Here is a 23,481-nt window from a genome sequence, read left to right on the forward strand (position 1 = left end):
AATACATTTAATTGTAAACCATGTCAGTCTTGTGGTGATTTGAAATAGTTACACACACAAAGAGCAAAATGATATGCTTAACTTTGTTCCAGAATGGTTGATATGCAAAATTAAATATGCCATTTTCCTTTTTTTTGTAAACTATTTCTTTGTGTATTTATGTAAATATTTCAAATCAGTAATTTCTGATAAATCCTAATGAAAATAATCTTATGGAAACATTCCTCACTGTCACCCTCCCCAAAAAATCCCTAGCTCATTATATCATTTTTTTAGTCTATTGTGAAAGCTTCTATGGTAATTACCTAATTCCCAGCAGAGCTACTGCAGAAAGATAGGCCATCTGTCCAATAGATGAAGTACAAAAAGCTTCCAAAGTCTTAAACCTACTAAAAGCTGGGCTCAAATAAGGATCTCATCTCTCTCTCTCTCTCTCTCTCTCTCTCTCTCTCTCTCTCTGACTGTCTGTCTTTGTCTCTGTCTGTCTCTGTCTCTCTCTCACCAATCGAGAACGTAAGACTTTCACAATTTTCTGAAATATAAGATTGGCAACATTTCTGTTTGTGTGTCCAAAATATGCTTTGAAAAGCTACTTAAGGGGCGGCTAGGCGGCGCAGTGAATAGAGCACCGGCTCTGTAGTCAGGAGGATCTGAGTTCAAAATCCGGCTTCAGACACTTAACACAAAAACTATCCTGGTGACCTTGGGCAAGTCACTTAACCACAACTGACCTCCAAAAAAGAAAAAGAAAAAGCTACCTAAAAGCAATTTTCTTCCCCTTTCCTTTCAAAAACAAAACCAAACAAACAAAAAATTCCTGATATTCAGATAGCAGACAATGATTTTTTTTTTCAGCAACCCCTTTAAATGAATACAGTTTTCCCTTCCACATCTCTGGGGTTAGAGCCATGGTGCCCCACATGATCTGGAAAATCCATGTAAATTTTTTTGTCCCTCCCTCCATACCAGAGAAGAAGTCTGAATTATTATGGTATTAAAAGAAAAATATTTTGATATTATACAATATCAATTTCATGCATTTTCAAGTTTCTAAACTCTGTGTCATCTGCTGGTCTTCACAAAGCAAAATTCCCCCTAAATTCCCATTTAATTTCTTATGTCTATATCAAAATCACAATGGGGAAAATCACTATGTGGAAGGGATAACAGTAGTATAAATGTTGTTATGCTTCATTAAAAAAAAAAAATTACCATCATTGGTATAAGAAACTCCCAGGCTAAAACTCCTTCTACCTATGCTAATCAGCATGTGCTGTGAAGTTTTTAGTTTTGGAGAGTTACCTGAGCCATATAACCAGTATGTCAGAGGTAGGACTTGAATCATGTCAGTCTTTCAGACTTAAAAGACACCTTTCTATCTGTTATATCACACTGCTTCTCTCAGATAGATTAGGGGACTTAACCAAGGTCATACAAGTAGTAAGAGATGGCTTCAGAATACTAATCCATGTTTCCTTATAACAGTCCCATAGCTCTTTTCATACCCTAACATTGCCTCTCTGCCTAATGCCTTCTGCTAATATTTATAAAGATTCTAATCTGTTATTTATTCTAGTTTAAATTAATAGGAAATCCAGGGTTAATTTTCATGCTTAAGTTTATTCATTCACTGGGCATTTCAATATATATGAAGCCATGGTGGGATGCTTTCAATATAATCTATCTATCTACTCCCTGTAATTATTGGTTCAATTTGATAGCAAATGCTGATTAAGAAACTTGACTCCATAATTCTGAGCTATACTTCCTATTAGGTAGTTGTTACAGCTCATTTCACAAATTCTTAATTTAATATGTAAAAATTGTGTCTTACTAAATCTAAATTAGATTTCGATTAAGGATTCTTAATTTGTAGTGAGAGTAATTGAAATAAAATGTAATTATAGTTTGTGATTGGTTATGGCATTCTAATATGGTACAAGCTTACCAAGATTTTTCCCCAATGGCATTTTCTTTATGGAATCACTAAAATTTCTCTTATTTGAAGATGGTATAAGTAAGAGATACAGCAATATGAGTAATAAAAATGTTTCCCTTTTGTATGTCACCATCATGTCATATATGATAATTCAGGAAATACTGTATAGCTCAAGGATCAACTTATATCTGAAGTTCTTTTCTTTCTCCTCCGTTATTCAAACTTTTTTTTCTAAAGTGCAAATTATGTTTTTCCCTTTAGAAATTCACAAAGAGAAGGCTGAGAAGCAGGATAAACCTGAAAAGAAAATAGCACCTAAAGGTAATTGTTTTTATTTGTTTTTCATTATTTGTGTTCAGAATATATTCTTTTCATATCAGTTTCTCTGAGCAAATTGAAATATATTTTTGTTTTAATGAGACATAGAGAGGGGGAGAAAATAAATAAGGCTAATTTGACTGTCTTCAAAATATGTGACTTCAGAAAGATGAACAAAATCATTGCCAACTATATGCCAACCAATGAACACAATGTACACAGATAGAATAAGGTGACATAATGATGTGTCCATTATATGTAAATAGCGAATAAAGAATGTGAAAATTTATTTCTTGATACTTTTATGGTGTGTGACATTCTAAAGACTAAGTTGCTTTTGAATAACAGAGAAATAATTGTTCTATCTATATATCTAAAATTTAAAAATCCAGGTAATTATAATAATGATCATAATTATCTTACATTTCTAAAGTGTTTGATATATAATGAGAATAAATTCAATACTGTCAACATTTATTAAACATCTACCTTGTGAAGCTCTGGCAATATAAGGACAAAAATGAAGCAGTCGGTGACTTCAAAAAGCTTACATTTTAATAGATAGAAATAGAATACACACAGATAGAAGTTATCTATAAAGTGAATCTTTTGGAGGCAGAACACTAACAATTTATGTGTTTGTTGGAGTGAGGGCCTTGTGTAGGAGGCAACACTTCAGGTGAGCCTTGCAAAAGAAGAGGAGGACAAATAAAATAAACCCAGTCTTGTGGGACATGTATGCAAAAGAAAAGAGGCAGGAGAGGGAAGGTCAGTTTGGCTAGAGAATGCAGAGTGTGATGGAGAATAATGCGAAATTAATTTAGAAAAATGGATTATTACCTGGGCATGGTGTTCATACCTACAATCCTGGCTACTGGGGAGACTGAAGATTTTGGATTGTTTGAGCTCATGAAGTTTTAACTTCAGTGGGCTAAAGCTGAATGGGTGTCTGCTCTGAATCTGGTGCCAATACAGTGAGCCTTCAGGAGTGGTGTCACCAGGATGCCTAGAGAGGGGTGAACAGGCCCAGTTTGGAAACAGGGCAAATCAACATTCCTGTGCCAATCAGTGATGGAATTGGGCCCAAGAATGGGACCCTGGACAAGATAGTGGGAAAAGAGGGTACAGAAGAGAGGGAACTAGAGGAGAATGAGATAGAGGAAGCATGAGAAAAAGAGGAAAAATGAGGAAGGAAGGAGCAAGGGAGGGAAGGAAGAAAGGCAAAAAAAGAAGAGAGTGTGCTCTATCCTGTAGGCAATGGGGAGTCATAGAAGCCTCTTGAGCATGAGAGTGACATGAAGAGGAATTATAATAACTTCAAAAATATGTGGCAGTTTAATGGTTTTGAGCTACTTACAGCAGTTTTATTTTTGTTGGATCAGTTAGATGAGTATTTGGTTGCTTTTTAGGGAGCCCCTGGATAATAAACATAGTACTAAAAGGAACTTTAAAAAGATGTCTGAACTGACAACAATCCTGAGAAGTGATGGGGTTTCCCAACACTCTAAAAGTGTCATTAAAGAACTCTAGTTTCAGGATTCCAAGTTTTGAGAGCTAAAATATACAACAAATCACTGAGATACATGTTTTGAACCTTCATTTCTCATGCCAGGACATACTTTTGAAAATATTTGGGGGAAAATGCAAAGGGATTATATGACCCAATATGGCTCTGTCATGTCCCATAACATTTCCTTTATGTGTACATGCAGCATGGACATCTAAAAGTCACAATGTGGTCATTCAATGTCCTTTCAATAGAATTTCATCCAGGAACAGTACCAGAAAACCACTCAGTGATATATACCTGTCTTTGCCTTCTGGACAGCTCCCCTCATCTACGGTGATCTCTTGGCCATGATTATTTGAGCAAACCTAAATTGTGACATAGTAATAAAACAGGAAAAGCATCCAACCAGTGGCCATTTTTCTTACTAATGAAATACAATAGTGACGCCCTAATATGTATATATATAAAATATATAATGATAATATATGAATATAATATATAATGTAACATAATATATATACAGATGCCCCAGTAAAATGAGGAATATTTAATAACCACCATGTTTTTGTGATGTGAGTAGAAAAAAAAAGAAATTCCAAGTGTTAAGCCTTTGAGTATAGTTCAGCACATTATGTAGAATAATTAGTATTGTGTATAATAGAACTGTGTACTACAAAATTAATTGTAATAACTACCAAATCTAAGTAATACAAAACTAATTTCTGATTAACCCTGAGCTATGTTAATATTTGAATCGTTGTGATAGTATTCCACTTTTAAAAGCTAAATCATCTTCCTCTGAAGAGCTGAAAACACTTTATTGATATGGCCTCTTTAAGCTTAACAGTGCCCCATATGTTCCAGATTGTTCAGCCAATCCTCATATAAAACAGGACACTAACCCTTACTCATCTGGAAACTTTTTATTTATACTTAGGGGATGAATGTCTGTTTACCAATCTCTCTATCTCTCTGTCTCTCTGTCTGTCTGTCTCTCTTTCTCTCTGTCTCTCTCTCTCTCTCTTATCCTCCTTCTCCTCCTTCTCCTCCTCCTCCTCCCTGTCCCTGTCTCTCTCCCTTCCCCTTTCCCCGTTTCTCCTCCTCTCTTCTCTCTCTTTGTTCTTGCTTCTTTGTTCAGGAAAGTTTGACATAGTTTGTGAGTGCTATTTGCCTATGCAAACTAAATTTGAATCTCTTGTTTGTGTGTTTCCGTTTGGCTACATGATCAAGGAGAAAAACAGGGGTTTTTAGATTCTTTTTTTTATCCTTTTCTAGGTTTTACTGCTCAGTTAATGGTGTTACTCCTGGGTTGTCTGTAGCTATGCAGATGGCACCATTTGTTTTTTGGACCTGGCTCTATTTGGAGCATGCTGTCAAAGGCTTCGAGCAGGGTACTGTAGAGTGGGTTTATTAAACTGTCAAAAGAGCTTGTGAGCATTGAATAATTAAAGCAGTGAATTTGGCTGCAAGTCCCCAATTTCTCAGAGCCTATCCTTAGAGTCAAGGAGGTTGAGTAGCCTGGATAGGTTTTCTGAATAGCCCAGATATATTTTGGGATGCTGAATATTTCTCAGTAATGAGGGAATGTACTTTAATGGTTACAGAACAGAGCTGTGGATTAGGTAGACGGATTTTAGTCCTTACACTATACATTGGCTTCTACTATGATTGAGGTTGAGACTGTACATAATTTGTAAGGTTCCTTATTTATGAACAGGAGCAGAGTAGAATCTCCCTATATTTAAGAAAATAGATGTGTGTATACACACACAAATATGTGTAAAAATGTGTGAATCTGTATACCCATGTGTTATGTTTGTATGTGATGGTGCATTACTTTCTCTGTGTGAGTCTGTGTTTAACAGTACTTTAACTCTCTCACAAAATACATGTTGTACAAGGTTTTAATAGTAGTTAGTGTTTTGTAAAAGGGAATGATGGGTTGGTTGTTTATCCAAGGGCGGTGAAATAAATCTTACTTTGAAAGGTATAAATACTTTGTATGGGGTGTTTTTGAAAGCGTAACTGATTTTAGAGAAATCGTACTTTATTCAGAGAATTTTTGTAGGGGACAATCATGATTTGGGGGAAATTAGATATTTCTCTCATTATTGTCTTAATTTTTATTCACTTTCCATGATGCATTTAATAAAATATGATGATTTTAGAATTTTAAAGCACCTTAGAAATTATCCAATTCACCCACTTCCTGCTTTCTTTTTTTAATTTAAGATGTAGAAAATAAATCAGAGAAATGAAGTGATTTGTCTAAGGTCTCAGTGCAAGTAGTAGAACTGGGACAACCATAACCAATTAATGGGACAATTAAAAAACTGCCAAGGGACTGGAAATTTGCCTCAGGAGAGGAAATATGAAGGGCCACTGGCAAACTATCCATTCTTTTAAAAAAGAAGGCAGGGACAGGGCTTAGTAGTAAGGAATGGGGTTGAGTTGTGAATAGGTTGAGTCAAAAATAGGATGGTAAGATCAGGCAAGGAAACTTAATTGTGATAGGGTGTGAAGAGTGGTATATAGCCTTTAGAAAAAAGTCAAGTTTAGAGGGGTCCAAGTTCCAGCCTGCCCTAATTCTGTGGCCAGGGAGTCAGGTCAAGACCTGGCTCAGAAATCAAGTGTCCCCAGTGAAGACAACAAATTGTTTTTAAAACAAACAAAAACTCAACATTTCTAAGCTTTTATTGAACCCTAAGTCCTGTGAGGGATAATTTGCAGTGAAGTTTCTCCATTCTGAAAAATAAAGTCTAGAGCGGCTTGAGCATCCACTAGGCCTAAGTTTAGAAGTCACCTGACCTTACAGGAATCTGGGACTTAAAGCAATGGAGATCCTCCCCAGTGCTACCTCAGCACAAGATACACCAAATAAGGACAAAACTGCCTTCCTGGCCTTGCATTGGACACCCACGTGTTTCTGTGTCCTTTGTCTCAGAGATGGATTCCCATGCTTAGGTTGTGGGCCGGCCTCCCCACCAATGAGAGTAAAGGCCAGTTAGGGGGTTGGGTTTCTGTGGTAGAAGGTTATATAACCATGGGTTTGCTTCTACCTGTTGCTCTCTCCCTGGCAGACGGTATTTGAGAGACGGGGGCAGAGTCCTTTTTCATGAGGAAGAATAAAGACCTTTTCTGATCTCAGACTCAGACTCCAAACTCTTTCATCCCACAGAGTCCTTCAGAACCCTAATGAGAATTATGATTCCATGTATTATTTGCAATCTGTTTAGTGTCTCGGCCCTCTTCTTCAAAACTAGGACTTCTATATGTGTCTAACATTAAGAAAATGTGAATCATTTGACTTGGATCTCGATCTCTCTCTCTCTCTCTCTCTCTCTCTCTCTCTCTCTCTCTCTCTCTCTGTCTCTCTCTGTCTCTCTCTCATGTGTCTCTGTCTCCTCTCTCTATTTCTGTGTCTCTGTCTCCTCTCTCTTTTTCTCTTTCTATCTCTTTCTGTATCTCTCTGCCTTTGTCTCTATGTGTGTATGTGTGTCTGTCTTTCTTTCTGTGTATCTGTCTGTCTGCCTCTGTCTCTTTATCTATCTCTGTGTGTGTTTGTCTCTGTATCTGTCTGCTCCCTCCCTTTTGCTAGGCAGCTGAGGTTAAGTGACTTGCCCAGGGTCACACAGCTAGTAAGTGGCAGATTTTAATTCAGGTTTCCCTGACTCCAAGGTGACTGCTCTTTCCACTTCACCACCTAGCTGCCCCAGGGTTGCCCCCTTCTTAAGCTAGTGCTTCACTCTGCTAGTATAAATACCCAAAGACTATAGCATAGAAACAAACGCATAGAAAAATAAAATACTTTCGGTTCAAACAAGCTTTTTTTTTTGTCATAACAGGGGAAACAGAGCTCACAACAAAACTCAGGTTTTTAAATGTATGTATGATCACTCCAACTTTTTGAATAGTCTATGTATTTTACTTCTTTTTTGAGAAAAAGGAAATGTGCTTACATCATTCCTTATATTGGAGGATCTTTCCCTTTTATGACCAAGTTATTCATTTTATCATTATAGTGGCACTATAAAATAGAGAGTGGATATTATTTTAATATTTCAGCAAGAAATGACTGATTACAAAGGCGTTTACCCATATTTGGGACAAACATACAAACCTTCCATTTTTCTGTGCAAAGAAATGAAAATAGGAAATATGTTATCTTGAAGGATTTTTAGAATAAATATCAGAGCACAAAAGCATTTAATGCTTATTCCTCCTTAAAACAGTGAGAAGTCTGAGCTTCATATATGTCTGAGCTAACACATTGCCTACTTTTCCCAGCTTTGCACTTTTGGCCAATCAATCAAAAGTCAGATTGACTTTCAGTGACCCAATAAAAATTTCCGAAGGACTTTATTTTTAAATTTATTCCATTGCTTTGATGGATCCAGAATCTCTTTGCTATAAGTCCTCCCTCTACAAATATATATGGTAACCTATCTATACTTGTCAATATTACTCATTGTTGGTCCACATTTCCAAAATATTCTATGGAGTATCTATTCAATACCTTAGAGCCATTCCTGTGGCTGTTGTAATATTTTGTGGTTACTAGTATGACTTATGAAGTAGATAAAAATTAATCATTTAAATATTTAAACTTTTATGTTATTAATTAAGGGTGGCTAGGTGGCCCAGTGGATAGAAGGCCAGGCCTAGAGTCAGAGAGACCTGAGTTCAAATGGGGTCTCAGATACTTAGTATCAGTGTGACGCTGAGCAAGTCATTTAACCCTGTTTTCCTTAGTTTCCTCAACAGTAAAATGAGCTGGAAGCAAAATAGCAAACTACTCCATTATCTTAAAAAAAAAAACAAAACTAACCCAAATCAGATCATGAAGAGCAAAACACAACTGAATGAATGTCAATTAAACAAATTAATCAAAACTTACTGTTAAATATTTTGCAAAAATTTAAAGTTATTAATGTACAGAATTTGTTCATGAAAGTAATATGTTCTTTTCTAAAGTAGTTTCCAATTTCGATTCAAAATTTATTTTCTAAATTTTTTATTTTCATATGCTTTAGACAGAGACAAAGAAATCAAAGCTTAGTACTGAGAGGCTGTTTTTAGTTTGAAGTGAGGATGTTAATTTTCTTTTTGTGAAGATATAATAAGCTCCATATTTTTTAAAGTAGATGTGACCCAAGTAGGAAACTAAGAAATTTTATGAACCCTAATAGAAAGGAATTGTGACAATCAAATAATTGACAAAAAAGTGACATTCTTGAAATCTTTTTGCTTTTTTCATCAGTGTTCTTTTTTAAAATTTTACTATTAAACTAGAGTAACTGCTTTCTTCATCTTTCCAAAAGTTCCTATTTCCTTTCTACTTTGCTCTAGAAAAAAAATCTCCAAACAAACCATTTTGTTAGCTTCACAGTGTGGACCATGCACAGTAATTCAGTAGTGTTTTCCTTGAGATGTGTAGCACATATATAAAGTGTATTACTTGTCTCAAAAATGCTTCAAGAACACAATGAATGATTTGGTTGCTAACCTATGAAATGTTATGGTTATAAACTAAAACTCTGACAGACACACCCTCAAGGGTGATATGGAGATGTAGTCAACTCATGCATTATGGAACTCTTTGTCTTTGATAGACATACTTTTCTCTCTTATATTCTACCATAGGATTTTTTTCCTTTTTTTCTTTATTTAAAAACTATTTATTTTGTGACTTAAAGAATAGCCCATGAAAGTCAATAGAGCATTCTACCTAGAGTTGTATTGTCACCTATTTTTATAGTAATTGTTTACATGTGGGAAAAAAAACACTATAATAATCCTCCTTGTTTATGCATGGTAGGAAGTGGAGATTATTCAGTCAGTTAATTAATTTTATTCGACTAAGATGCTCCTGTGCTTCAAATCAATGCCTGGCAACACCTCTATAATATACACTATTTTCCATAACCATAGTTCCCTTTACTCTGTGATGAAGGGACAGAGTAATGTTGACCAATCTTTTCAATGTAGTTATTCAACTTTTAGTTTTGTTTACATTACGTACATTGTGTATATTTTTTCCTAGTTCTGCTTATTTCACATACATAAGTTCATATGCATTTTCTCATTCTTCTCTTAATTCTTTATGTTCATTGTTTCTTAAGGCATCAGTTATACTGATGTACCACAGTTTATCTAAGCATTCCCCAATTAATAAATGTCCACTTTATTTCTAGTACTTTGCTATTAAAAAAAGTCCTCATTTGAATGTTTTGGATTATATAGGCTCTTCCTTTGATCTTCTTGGGGATTGTGCATAGCTGTAGGATTTAAGGGGAAAAGGGCCTAGATTCAACATTTTCAATATTTGTTAAAATTTAATTTCAAATCTTTTCATAATTGTTGGTCAATTCATAGCTCACCAACAATGTAAAAGTGTGGCAGTCACCATGAAGTCTCTCTAACAGTGACACTTTCAATATTTGGTCATCATTAAGTATCAGGTGAAATCCCTGATTGTTTTAGTTTTATTTTGCATTTTTCTGATTATTAATAATTTGGAGCAGTCTTTATCCACTAGGGAATGGTTTTTGGTCCACATATTGTATTACTGTCTTATGTATCTTGGATACTAGACACTTGATGGAGATATTTGATGCAGCAATTTTTCTCCAATTATTTGCTTTCTAATCCTAGCTTCATTGATTTTGCTCATATAAAACCTGTCAGATATAATGTAATCAAAATTTTACATCTTTTTTGTGACCTCTTCTCTTCTTTTTTAGCTAAAGATTCTCACCTACTCCTGCCATAGTTATGCATGAATTGTTAATTACCAGATCATTGAGCAAAGTTATGTCTATCGAGAAAACTTCCATAATATTGATTTTATGAATGGTAGGCAGCTTTCTGAAAGCTGGTTTCTTTTCTCTAGTCCCCAAAGTGAGATTTTGTATTCTGTATGCTTTTCAGTCAATCTGACTACAAAATATAGTCCATTGAAAACTATCATTTTTGAAGCCTTCTCAGATCTTTATTTGTGACACACTTAAGTAATCTCTCAAGATCCTCAAAATTGTGTACCTTAAACCATGAACTTCCTTTGCATATACTTGATATAGATCTACCTGTTCTTCCTGTCTTTGTTTTCTTGGACCATTTCTACTTTCTCATATTATACATTGGGGACAATGATGTTATTATTCAAATGAATGAATCTATTTTCACTGATGGAAAACAGTTTGTCATTAAATCTTTGCAGATACTTTAAAGTTATCATCTTTTTCATTTCATGGAACCTTCCAGTTCCATACTTAGATTTAATGATTTGATGTGATTTTGTTTAACTAAGTCTCTCACCAAATTTTTTGTAAACTCAATTTGCAGAAAATCTATAAACAACTACCCAAAGTTATATTAATATTCATAGATGCCCTAAAAGCTTGGTAAATTAGTGTCCTCTGCTACTTTTCTAATACAACTTCTGTCATGTCAAAAGCAGAAGGGGGTTGCTCAAGACTGAAGCTACTCAGGATTATGTTTTTCTTTATGTCATGGAGTGCAATTACAAAAAAAAATAATTATCTATTGGCTAACCTACCAGGGATGAACTTCCCCTCCATAAATAGTTACTTCAGCCCACAGTTTGTTACCACCCTGTCCTCTTGAAGCTTTTGCCAGGAAGTAGAACCTGCCTGTACCTGTATTCTGCTGACATAATCTGAGCATAAGTGACCATAGATCATTTATGCCACAAGGAAGCATCACAATAGTATTTTATAGAGTCAGCATCTAAGATATAAGAATAATTAGAGAGAAAAAAATTACTTTAGAATCCAAATTTTTTGGATGCAATCAAGGACATAACAGTATATTTGCCAGATAACTATTTAGTTATGTGTAGTTTTATTACAATAAAGAAACTTACATTTATAAATAATATAGTTCATTCCTAGGAATATCTATTTTACTTTGGAATGAAAATCTCCTAACCATCAAGTTTGAATTGAGCCAATGATGTGACATGATGCAGGAAAGGCATGGTAGGATGTGGAAAGAACACTGGACTGAGAGTTAGGAGATCTTAGGTCCAATTTCCAGTTTGTTCAATGTTTGGCAAGTCAGTCAACTTTCCTCGGCCTATGTTATGTCATCTATGAGATGGGTGACTTGAATTAGATAATTTCTAGGATCTAAATTCTATAGTTTTTATGACATTCAAAATTGTAAATATGCTTGGTAGGTTTGGTAGGACCCCAGTTTCCTAAAGTATCTCCCCTTATCCAAACACAGTTTTCATCCCCTATATAGTTTCCTTGGACCTTCCCTAGTGACTTCGCTGGTGAAGTTTCTTCCACTCATAAAACCTGAGTGGTCCCATTTCTCTGGCGCAGCTTCCTAACCCAGGGCCAATAAAAAGCCTAAGACATGTGGGTTCAGGGCCTCTTAGACCAAAGGAATCACTATACCCTGATGACTGATCCTAATGACTGCACATTTCTATCTGTAGATGAGGGGAACAGTGTTCAGAGAAACTAAATGCTACCATATCCTTGCTGTATATCCTTGTTCCATATCCTTGCTAGCAAAGTAAACCTTTTTTGTTAAACATTCAGTTACCCAGGCATGCCACATTTTGTCCCAACATTGAACCTGAACTAAGAGATAGCAAAAAGTGTCAGAAAAGGTTCAGATTCAATAGTATTTCAGCTTTCACTCGTTAGATGTGCAAAGCATGCATATTGGAGCCCAGGATTTGTCATCTCAAATTAGATTAGCTATCTTGAAGTATCAAGGATCATGTTCAGTGATGGATGAGAACTGGCTCTACGCCATTAGAGTTTTTAAAAGTGTACTGTGAATTCATTCTCTCATATCTTTATGAATTTTACTTTTGTTTGAGAAAAATATGCAAATATTTCATCAATGCAAAAAAAACATTTGAATATTCTATTTTTCAAAGGAAGTTTCAAAAAAGAAAAGAACAAGGGTAGGGAGGAAAATGTCATAAGGTAAAATCTTTGTTAAAAGTAAGTTAGATCTCATTGTAAAGCACCCATCTCTAAAATGAAGCTACTGTATTTACTTAGATTATTCCCCACTCACCTTTGAATATCTACCATGTTCCCAACTTTGAGCAGGAAATACAAGCTTTTCCCCCACTCTTCATAATTTCCTGCTATGGTGAACTGTGTCTCCCTGAGCCTGTGGTGACTTAGTGAGAGTAGTTGATGAGAAAGAACTTTGTTTAACTAAAATCAGTTGATCTTAAATTGAAGCATGGTACTACCTCAGAATAACTGTGTTCACAAGGGCTTTTAAAATCTGGTTTCACACTTCTCATTCAATCACTAAGAAAAGAGAGGGGAGCAAAGTAGCCTGACCTGACTCAGGAACCAAGATTTCTACTATTCCAGCTGTAGTTTAGGGAGTGGTATTGTGTCTGGATTAAGAATTGTAGGGACAGGCTCACTGTTGTTAGCACTAGTTCTATTTCAGCAAAGGACACCCAACCCAGCTGGCAAGCATTCAGGGCCAAGAGTACTGTGAAAGAACCTAAGGCAGCTGGCAGAGGGCTGCAGGGAGAACCAAATGGGGACAGTTAGAAGGAGCTCTTGGAGCTGAGTCGAGCTGAAAGTCCTAGCTGGGGAAAGGTCAGCCTTTGGACAAGCAGAGCTATGCCATGTTTCTTGCCAAATATTAAAACCATTCCAAATGGTGGACTCCTTTTGTTTTTAATTATCAGCATGGTTAAGGGACTTTTGTGTCTTATAAATAAGGATGACAAACAAATTAAGCTCTAGCAGGTGCAAAAAGCTTATTTTGTCCTGAGCTAAATATGTACCAGCTAATATGTAACTTGTCAAACTGTGTCAGTAGCAAGAAGGGTTGATGTTGTTGATGTTTTTTCTTTTTGTATTTGTTGTTTTCCCCTCTGCTTTTATATTTTTAGACATTGAATCCAAGCTAAGAGGCACAAAAAGATAGTGGTTACTACTGCAGATGAGTTTTATGTCGAAATGATTCTAAAACTGAAGTTGGATTGGGTTCTTATGGTAGTTTTGATGAGAGAAATACAACAAGTTGGAGCTTGCTTAATCTCTCCCGTGCTTGAAGTTTCCTCCCAAGATGCTGTAGTGGCTGGTTTCCATTTTGAAGAGCTCCCTGGGGTACTTAGGTACAGCTGCTTCTCTAAGCAGTATTATGCTGCCACTTCTGAGGATAATAAAATTTCAATGTACAGTAACTGGGTCTGCAAATCAAAACTTACACTGGGAGGTACCAGACCTTCCCTTGGGCAGTGAGGATAAGGCATTAATATGCTAATCTGAGGTTGAATTCAGCCCAGTTGCTCTTTTGATTTTGTATTAATTCTCTCATTTATGTCCATGTGCCCATCAATCTGAAAAGCCTTGAATAGAATGGACAACCATCTGTCTGAGGTGGGTTAAGGCCAGTCCTTCCTGGAGGCAGAAAGATAGACGAGGCATTCTCTTGAGAATTCCTCTAATCAAGGTACAGAAAGAATGCCTTATCACAGCCAAACTTGTTACTCTTGAAGGAGCTTTAAAAAGGTTGTATTTTGCTATTATTATTATTATGTTTTTGTTTCATGAGTCATATTACAAAATCTAAGCTAAACAAGTTCTGTGTTGGTGTCTCATTAATGAAAAATATGCATTAAAACCATAAGCAAGTCTAATGAATGCACAAATACTAATGATCTTGTAAAGAGTTCTAGGGCATACAACCCATTCTCTATTTACACCTATGGAAAAGATGTTAGAAAAGGAGTTAAAAGATACTCACTTTGGGTAGTCACTTCATTTCTTATGGCCTCATTATCTGATCTTCAAAATGGGATAATAATATTGGAGATTTATCTATTTCAAAACATTGTTTGGAGAATCAAATGGAATAATGTACCCATGAAGATCTGTGTAACTACGTTTATTTCCTTCTGTGATTTACTGTTATTTTATTGGAAGTTTAGCAAAGGTAGTTTGATCTGCTATCAAAGAGTCTTTTGACTATAGAGTCAAAAGGCCACCTGGCAGCTGGCAGAGAGCTTCAGGGAAAAATCATATGGGGGCAGTTAGAGAGGAACTCTTAGAACTGAGTTGAGCTGAAAGTCCTGATTGGGGAAAGGCCAGCCTTTGGACAAGCAGAGATATGCCAACTCACTGGCCACATATGTTGACAATATAGTCTTTTGGCTTTAGAGCTAGAAGATCTGGGTGTGAGTCATAGCTCTGATACTAGATAGACGACTGAGCAAATTATTTAAACACTCTTCTTTTTATATATAAAATGGGGATAAGAAGACTTGTATTTCTTATTTTACAAATCAGTAACTAAAGTTTTATAAATCTTAAAATGCTAAAGTATGAATTATCTGTATCATTAAAAATAACCTAAAAGATGAAATAATGAGCAAAGTAAGAGTAAATTTCAATAAATTTATATCTCTTTCTGTCCCTAACTAGTCATTATGACACTGATGTGTGTGTGTGTGTGTGTGTGTGTGTGTATTTGTGAGAACATCTAAGTCTGGCTACTTTGACTGTTGCATGGAAATACAAGAAAAGCTTTTCTCATCATCTTTCAGAGTTTCACATTCCATTGCCAGAAATGGTTGGGGTCTTGAAAGAGCTGAGAGGTATTCTCTTATTTTGTTGGGCTCTTCTCTATTAATATTGGTTTTATTAACAGCCTACTCTTGGTTCTGCATTAAAATTGGAAGAAAGAAAAGAAATCTATAAATATCAGAAAAGTCCCCAAAGCCTAGCATGAACTGAACAGGGATTTCATGATGCCATTAGTACCATATGACCTACATAGATTTTATTCAACACAGAAGTAATGACATTATACATTTGTTCAGATATCATTCTATACTTTTCTGCTTTCTTCTGAATACTTTAAAAAGTGATGTTGGAGTGATGAAGGGAAATATGTATAGCATGGTTTTACATATATACACATATTTGTATTTAATTGTAGCCTTCTCTAGGGTGAATTGGGGAGGGAGGGACAAAAAGAGCACAGCAGAGAACAAAAGAAAACTTAGAGGGAGCACAGGAAAACTGGGTAGCTTTGAAAATGATGTGTAGTATTTGTGACATAGTTAAAAAATTAAACAGTGGGGGCAGCTAGGTGGCACAGTCAATAGAGCACTGGCCCTAGAGTCAGGAGGACCAGAGTTCAAATCAGACCTTGGACACTTAACGTTTACTAGCCATGTGACATTGGGCAAGTCACTTAACTCCAAGTGCCCTGCCCTCCCCCCTACAAAAAGCAAAAAAAAAAAAAAAAGCAAAAGTGTGAAATGGAAATTCATGGTTTTATATTGAATTGTCTTTTTTATTATGTACTGTGTACATGAAAGTGTTCTTATTTTGTCTTGATGTATTTAATTTCAAAATGAATAAAAATTAAAAAGTGTTATTGATGCTTTTTTCACATCTTATACTACACACCCACTTATTTTCTATCCTCTAAGTAAATAGATGTCTTCTCTTTTAACAAGTATAAACCCACAAATGTTTGTTGACAATTGTTAAATATGTAATTAAAAAATTTCTAGGACCCTAAAATCTGTTTTACATCACCTTATAATGTATCATTTCCCTTTTAATAAAATATATTATTTGTTCCTTTACAGTAACTCACAAAGAAAAACCAGAAAAAGAAAAACCAGAGAAGAAAGGTAGAGAATTATTATTGTTATATAATTTTGTTTTACTTTTGATGTACTACTTTATTCAGATCTTTTTTCCCTCTGTTTTCTGTTTAGACCATTTGGGTTAGATTTTTACTGATTCATACTTCAGGAGTCCCAAACTATAGAAGAATCTCACTAGAGTCTTACTCTGATGGATTCGGAAAGTGATCTGTGATCTATGATTCCAATAGAGGGCAAGTTCTGGGATATTCTACCATTCTGAAAAGCCATCAGTCATAGTCCTATGGCTGTTAAGCACTTAACATAGTTTCTGGCACTTAGTAGGTACTATATAAATGCTTATTACTTCCCCTTCCCCCAGGAAAAAAAAATATGGGTCTATATTTTTCAAAGACCAACCTGCCTACCCATGGAAAGCACATTATAGTAGAAAGAACACAGATTTAACAATTAAGGGTCTAGGATACAAATCCCATTTCTGACAAGATCTGTGGCACCTTGGGAAGTCACTTAACCTGTCTGACCTTTAATTTTTCCATCCCTAAAATTAGGGAATGGGACTAGGTGATCTTTGACAGTTATTCTAGCTCTAGCTCTATAATTCTTAGATGACAACATTTTTCTTTCTTTCCTTCCTTCTCTTCCTCCCCTCCTTTTTTTTCCCATTCCTTGGTCCATCCTTTCCCTCATTGCTTCCTTCCTTCCTTCCTTCCTTGCTTTTTTCTTAGTGAACTATATGCTCCAATAAAGTTTTCCTTTTATGCCTCACTCTGGATATTCCACTGAGTTCTCAAAGGTTATACCAATGAATTATTATCTCTGGCAGGGCCTGCCAGTTTGGAAAGACCTCAAGTACTGACTTAAGTGAAAGATAATATTCATGTAATCTGAGCAACAGCCTTTACAAACTTAGAGGAGAAAGATACATACCAGATTGGAAACAGTATGTTTCCATAAAATATTTGACTATAAAAATTCTTAAAGATCATCTATGATCACTAAAGAGTTACAGTCTATCAGTGGATAGACCGTCCACCCTTATTAAATCATGGATTTTTGAAGTACTGAAATTTTATCAACCTTTACTTAAATTTCAGGCTATGTATATTCAGATGTAATGGTTTTTGGATTTTTGTACCCAAGACATTGATAGTCATACTTTTTTCAAACATAAAGGAAGATTCACTTCTCTTTAAATTTTAAGTTTTTCAGGAAATTCCCCAAATTAAAAAAAAAAGTTGTACTACAGAAATTGGGTAAAGGTCATAGACATTCTTTTCTAGTTACTAGATATCCCATACCAATTATAACATATACTTATAGCTTTATATATTGTCCATGTTCCTTGCCTAGGGCAAGATAAGCTACTAAGGCATCTATGATTATAGTGTATGAATGGAGAGTCCTGTTCTATTCAGTTTAGCTCAGTCATTTTAAACCCAGCTCATTCATATCATATGACTTAGTTAGTGAAGATTCAGGGGGGAAGTGGAAATGGCTGGTTCGTAGACTGATGAGGGAGAATAAAATGGCAGTTGCAGAGCAGAGGTATTCTAATTCTGCCCTTCATGGCTCTCAGCTAGCTACATTAATCTCTAAACTTTCAACAAGACTGTTTTGGAAAATCAGTGGGATTTTGACATTCTTGCACTTGGAATGCAGGTTTGGACCATATCTGTAAAAAGAAATTTCCATTAAAGACTGAAATTTAATTATTTTTAACTTTTTCCCTAAATACCTGGGGATGACTATTCTAAGCATGTTTTCTGTTTAAATTTTGCTAGCAACCATGAAGTTCATTGCCATTCCTATTCTTGAAAAATAGAGAGTTGAGTTCTTATTGCTTCTCCAATAATTTTCTAAATATTAGTATGAAAAACATTAAATGTAATAAGGTAGTTGACCCTCTCTACCAAATACATTGGTGAATCTGTCTCTGTCTCTCTGTGTCTCTGTGTTGGGCTGTGTGTCTCTCTATCTCTGTGTCTCTCTTTCTCTTTCTCTCCATCTCTCCTCTCTCTCCATTAATTTTCTTGTCCAGTGCTTGTATTCATTCCTTTTCTTTTCTCTACATATACTACATGAATTGGTAAGAAGATTTTTAAAAATATGAATGTTTGAAAATGGGATTCTAAAAGCTGAAGTTAGTTTAAAGCCTTACTGCATGGTAACTCCCAACACCACTTTCATTTAGTCACATAGATCCCAAGAGTTGGTAGGATAGCAGTATAAAAAGCAAGCCCTTTCAGAATCCTTCTGCCTCAAATTCATCATGTTCTTACTGTTTTTTTCAGAGGTAGATATTTATGAGCTAGTTATTTTGATTAGAATTTTAGCAAGATCTACTGGAAGAATTATTTTATATTTGAAATGGAATAAAAATCACTGGACATTGCAATTTATTATACACAACACACAAATTACATTAACAAGTTGTTTATTTTCCCAGCCTCTGGAGATTTACTCTGTTTCAGAGAGTTTATGTAACTACCTTGGCAAAATATGACCATCACAGATCATTTATGCATGATGTTTTCCTAAAGGAACAGTCGTTTTACTTCAAAGATTGAATTCATACTATATTATTATGATCTCATAAATTAAACATAATTTTGATAGTCGTGTCATTGATAATAATAATAGCTATCACTTTGAGGTTTACAAAATGCTTTATGTATATTAACTCATATGATTCTCACAATGACCCTGGGAAGTCAGTTGGTATTACCTCCATTTTACAGTTGATGAAACTAAGTCAAGGAGAGTTTATATACTTTCCCAGGCTTACACAGCTAGCAAGTATCTTAGGCAGGATTCAAACTCAAGTCTTCCTGGCTCAATTAGTTCTACCCACTGCCTCACCTAAGTGCTAAGTAGATTTACCATCCTAATTATTTTTTCACCTAAGTTAAAATCAGTTTATGGTCCTTGGACACACTGTTTGATCGGGAGAGAAAGCATAGATTTGACAGAGTATATTAAAGAACCTAAAGAAATCAATTTATAATTTAAAAATTACTGTAGGTATTTGGAAAATTGAGGTTTTACTGAATAATCTGACTTCTACAATTGTAAGAGAATGATCTATTTCACATGTTTGTAAAGATTTCCTCAAAAATAGCAAACAACACAATAAATAAACAAGTAATTAAACATTTAAAAGTTCACAAAAATTAATTGATGGGTGCTTTTTATGGAAGTGCCATCCTTCAGTAATCACAGCTATAACTGCAATAAGAAATTCATTTCCTATTGGGTCCAATAGCAGCTGATTTGATGTGAATAAATGATTTGAGTATCATCACCCCCTAGGCACTCAATAAATAATTTTCTTTTTTTTGCATTGGAAAGGAATCCAACATGAATGTGCTGGAGCCAGATTGTACCAGCTTATGGAAGCTGATTATTAAAATTTCAGAGTGAACTTTTACACCTCAGGAATCAGGAAATGCTACAATTCAGGGATTCATTCATTCATTCATTGGTCAGGAAACTGGCCTAGACTTAAGAAAGTGTTGGAGACAATGTTGATATACAGATTGAATTTAAAGGTATGTCATGCATACATTTCCCCATAAAGAGCCAGTTGCTAAATATTTACTAGTGAATTCCAAGCTATAGGAAGAATATAGTTGAACCTTTTCTTAAATAGATAAGAAAAGAAAGGCCCCGATAAGTGAAATAATGGATTTGACACCATACTGTTACTTAACAGAAGAAATGGGATAAGAAACCAGGTTTAGATAGTGCCATTCTAATGAACTCTCATACTTTTCAATGCACTATGAATGTGTCTATTCAAATACTATTGTATAGTGTTTGATCCCTGATACCTGGAGTTTATACACTAAACCAAATGGTTAGAGGAACCTGTGAGTTAATACTGAAGGTTGATGTATGAATGATTAAGTACTGGAGGGACTCTACTATATTTTATGTGACTGAAATAAAAATATTCATGAGCAAAAGTTACTCAGACTACAATCAGTTAATCTCTCCCACCCAGAACCTTTGTTGCTCAATACAAGATAACCCACTGCCCACCCCCACACCCTTTGCTGTTTATTTTTTCTATAACTTTATAACTCAATTAATTTATAGAGGATATGTACGAATCCTGATGAAATTACAGATCCTAAAATTAATGTATTAGATTAAAGCTAAGGCATAGTATATCAGCTCACATACAGCAACAACTATTGCATAATGCTTATTGTATACTGCAATCCTTTTTACTCTAGCTCTCTCCTTGATTGCTACTGACTTTTCTTTGAGGTAGAATTCATATTTAGAGACTCCATTTGCCTTGGAAAACCATTAATTTTTTTTTTTCATCTACTGTGATCAATTCTCCCATGTTATGTGTTAATATAGATTAATATACAGAACTTGGGTCAGAAACATATAAGAGTACCATGCAATGCTCTACTTACTTGTTCTCTTCCTTTATTTGGGAAGAGATTCATGATCACTCTTTCACTAAAAATAAAAGCTCATATTTATATAACACATAAGATTTATAGATAACATAGTTACCAACTGAGAGGTGATTCAAACCCAGGTGTTCCTGCCTTCATGTCCTGTGTTACATCTACTAAACTGTGTCACTTCTCATTAGGGATAATGCAGCGACTGAGCTTGTCACATGGGCTACCTTCCTAAAAGTGTTTGAAATGCAAAGAAGATCTATTGACAGAAACTTATGCAGGATAAAATGGGAGTATTGGTTGGGAACATATGGATTCTAGTGGCAGGAGGAATAAGTAATATTTCCCTCTGTAGTTCTGAAACCCAACACCAAGAATGGCTTTAAGAATTAGTTAAACATGGTCAAAGGATATGAACAGGCAATTTTCAGAGAAATAAATTAAAGATATCTATAAGCACATGAAGAAATGCTCTAAATCATTATTGATTAGAGAAACTCTGAGGTACCACATCTCACCAGTCAGATTGGCTAACATGACAAAACAGGAAAATGACAAATGCTGGAGAGGATGTGGGCAAATTGGAACACTAATGCATTGCTGGTGGAGTTGTGAACTGATCCAACCTTTCTGGAGAGCAATCTGGAATTATGCCCAAAGGGCTATAAATACTTTCATATCCTTTGACCCAGCAATACCACTCCTAGGGTTATATCCCAAAGAGATCGTAGAAGTGGGAGGAAGACCCATATGTACAAAAATGTTTATAGTAGCTCTTTTTGTGGTAGCAAAGAATTGGAAATTAAGTTGGTGCCCATCAATTGGGGAATGGCTGAACAAGTTGTGGTATATGCATGTTATGGAATACTATTGTGCTATAAGAAATGAGGAGCAGACGGTCTTCATATTTACCTGGAGAGGCTTATACAAACTGATGCTGAGTGAGAAGAGTAGAACCAGGAGAAATTTGTACACAATTACAGACACAACATATGTGTGATGACCAACTTTAATAGACTGGAATCTCTCAGCAATGTAGTGATATAAGTCAATCCCAAAAGACTCATGATGGATAGAAATATGTGCATCCAGAGAAAGAACTAGAAAGAACTGAGTTTATATCCAGGTGTAAGCAAAATACCTGGTCTTTTTCCTTCTCTTGTTTGGTTTTATGTCTTCTTTATCATTTTTCATTCCATCTGATACAATCAGTCTTTATAACCTGACTAATTTATAACCTGAAAGTATTTACAGATCCTATACTTGACTATATGCCACCATGGGGGAGGAGAAGAAGGGGGACGAAATGTGAAACTCAAGGAATTGTGGAGTTGAATCCTGTAAGCTAAAAGGAAACAAACAAATTAATTTAAAAAATTTTAATTAAAAAAAAAGAATTAGTTAAACAGATCATTTCCTGGCCCAAAATATAAATTTCCCCCATTATCATTCATTCTTCTTAAGTTGTTTTTGTCTTTAAGAGTCACCAGTCTTATAATCCATAAAATGGCAACAAAAATAACACCTAATATGGAACTTTTGTGGGAGTCAAATGAGATATGTGTAAAGTTCTCTTCGAACCTTAAAACATAATACAAATGTTACTTATTATTAATGTGAAAAAAGGAATTTGCTCATGTGACTTGAACTCCTGTAATTATTCATTCTTAGATTCAAACTCACGATCATTTCTTTTCCTTTCTAGCAAGTCATAAAGATAAACCTGAGAAAAAAGACAAACCTGAAGTGAGAACACTACTCAAAGGTAATTGCTAGTGATTCTTTCATGATTATTTATATTTTTAACAAAAATTGATGTGTTTAATAAGCAGATAGAATAATAGTTATATGAATCCATTTATATTTCTGGATAAGTTTTGAAAATTCATACAGATCAATGTGTATAATAATAGAATTTGGGACTCTTCCTCAATGCTAGTGCCTTTTCCCTGTCACTTATCTTCAATTTATCCTATACATACATACATACATACACACACATACATACATATATACATACACACACCTAAATGTAGTTTGTACATAATTTTATACTGTTGTTCTTCCTCCCCCCACTTAGAAAGTGAGATCCATGAGACCAGGGACTGTCTTTGACCATTTTTTGAATTCCCTCAGCTTAAGGAAGTGCATGGAACAGAGTAGACACTTAACTAAATGCTTTTGAACTGACTGATTCATGTATGTTCAAAATAAAGTTTACAATTGAGAACACTCAAAAAGCATATATAAGAGCCACCAAATATGACAGGACAATGAAAGGGCATAACGGATCCGAAAGTTAGAATTATGCTCTTTATTTTATTAATATAATTCCTACTTTTAATAGATCTAAAGCTTCATAGACATTGTAAAGTGCTTTAATTGATTGTATATTGATCATAGATAGCCAAAAACATTCATATAATTGAAAATGGTAGACTGAAGAAATAGATATCTTTTTATTTATCTGTTGGATAAAACTAGATATAAAGGTAGAGCTAAATAGATATCTATCAATAGAGCAAGATATAAAGTTAGAGATAAACAGAAAGAAAGTGTTAGCCCACCAATTCAAGTTATGGGAATGCTTTTTGGACGAGAGAGAGAGAGAGAGAGAGAGAGAGAGAGAGAGAGAGAGAGAGAG

At 35.0% G+C, this 23,481-nt stretch overlaps 1 protein-coding gene across 37 annotated transcripts in view; it reads left to right on the forward strand.

The window, feature by feature from the left end:
• TRDN (triadin) overlaps window positions 1-23,481 on the forward strand; it is a 565,674-nt gene that overhangs the window by 139,427 nt on the left and 402,766 nt on the right. For all 37 annotated transcript variants that reach the window (XM_069076909.1, XM_069076882.1, XM_069076893.1 and 34 more), the window contains 3 exons: window positions 2,201-2,260; window positions 16,390-16,434; window positions 22,543-22,602. In XM_069076909.1, coding sequence (XP_068933010.1) covers window positions 2,201-2,260; window positions 16,390-16,434; window positions 22,543-22,602 — 165 coding nt within the window. The remainder of the gene's footprint in view (window positions 1-2,200; window positions 2,261-16,389; window positions 16,435-22,542; window positions 22,603-23,481) is intronic.

The sequence above is a fragment of the Petaurus breviceps genome, unplaced genomic scaffold, assembly GCF_028583685.1.
Source record: "Petaurus breviceps papuanus isolate PSGF00001 unplaced genomic scaffold, PetGlider_PUasm1.0 90977, whole genome shotgun sequence".
In the NCBI taxonomy this organism is placed as follows: Eukaryota; Metazoa; Chordata; class Mammalia; order Diprotodontia; family Petauridae; genus Petaurus; species Petaurus breviceps.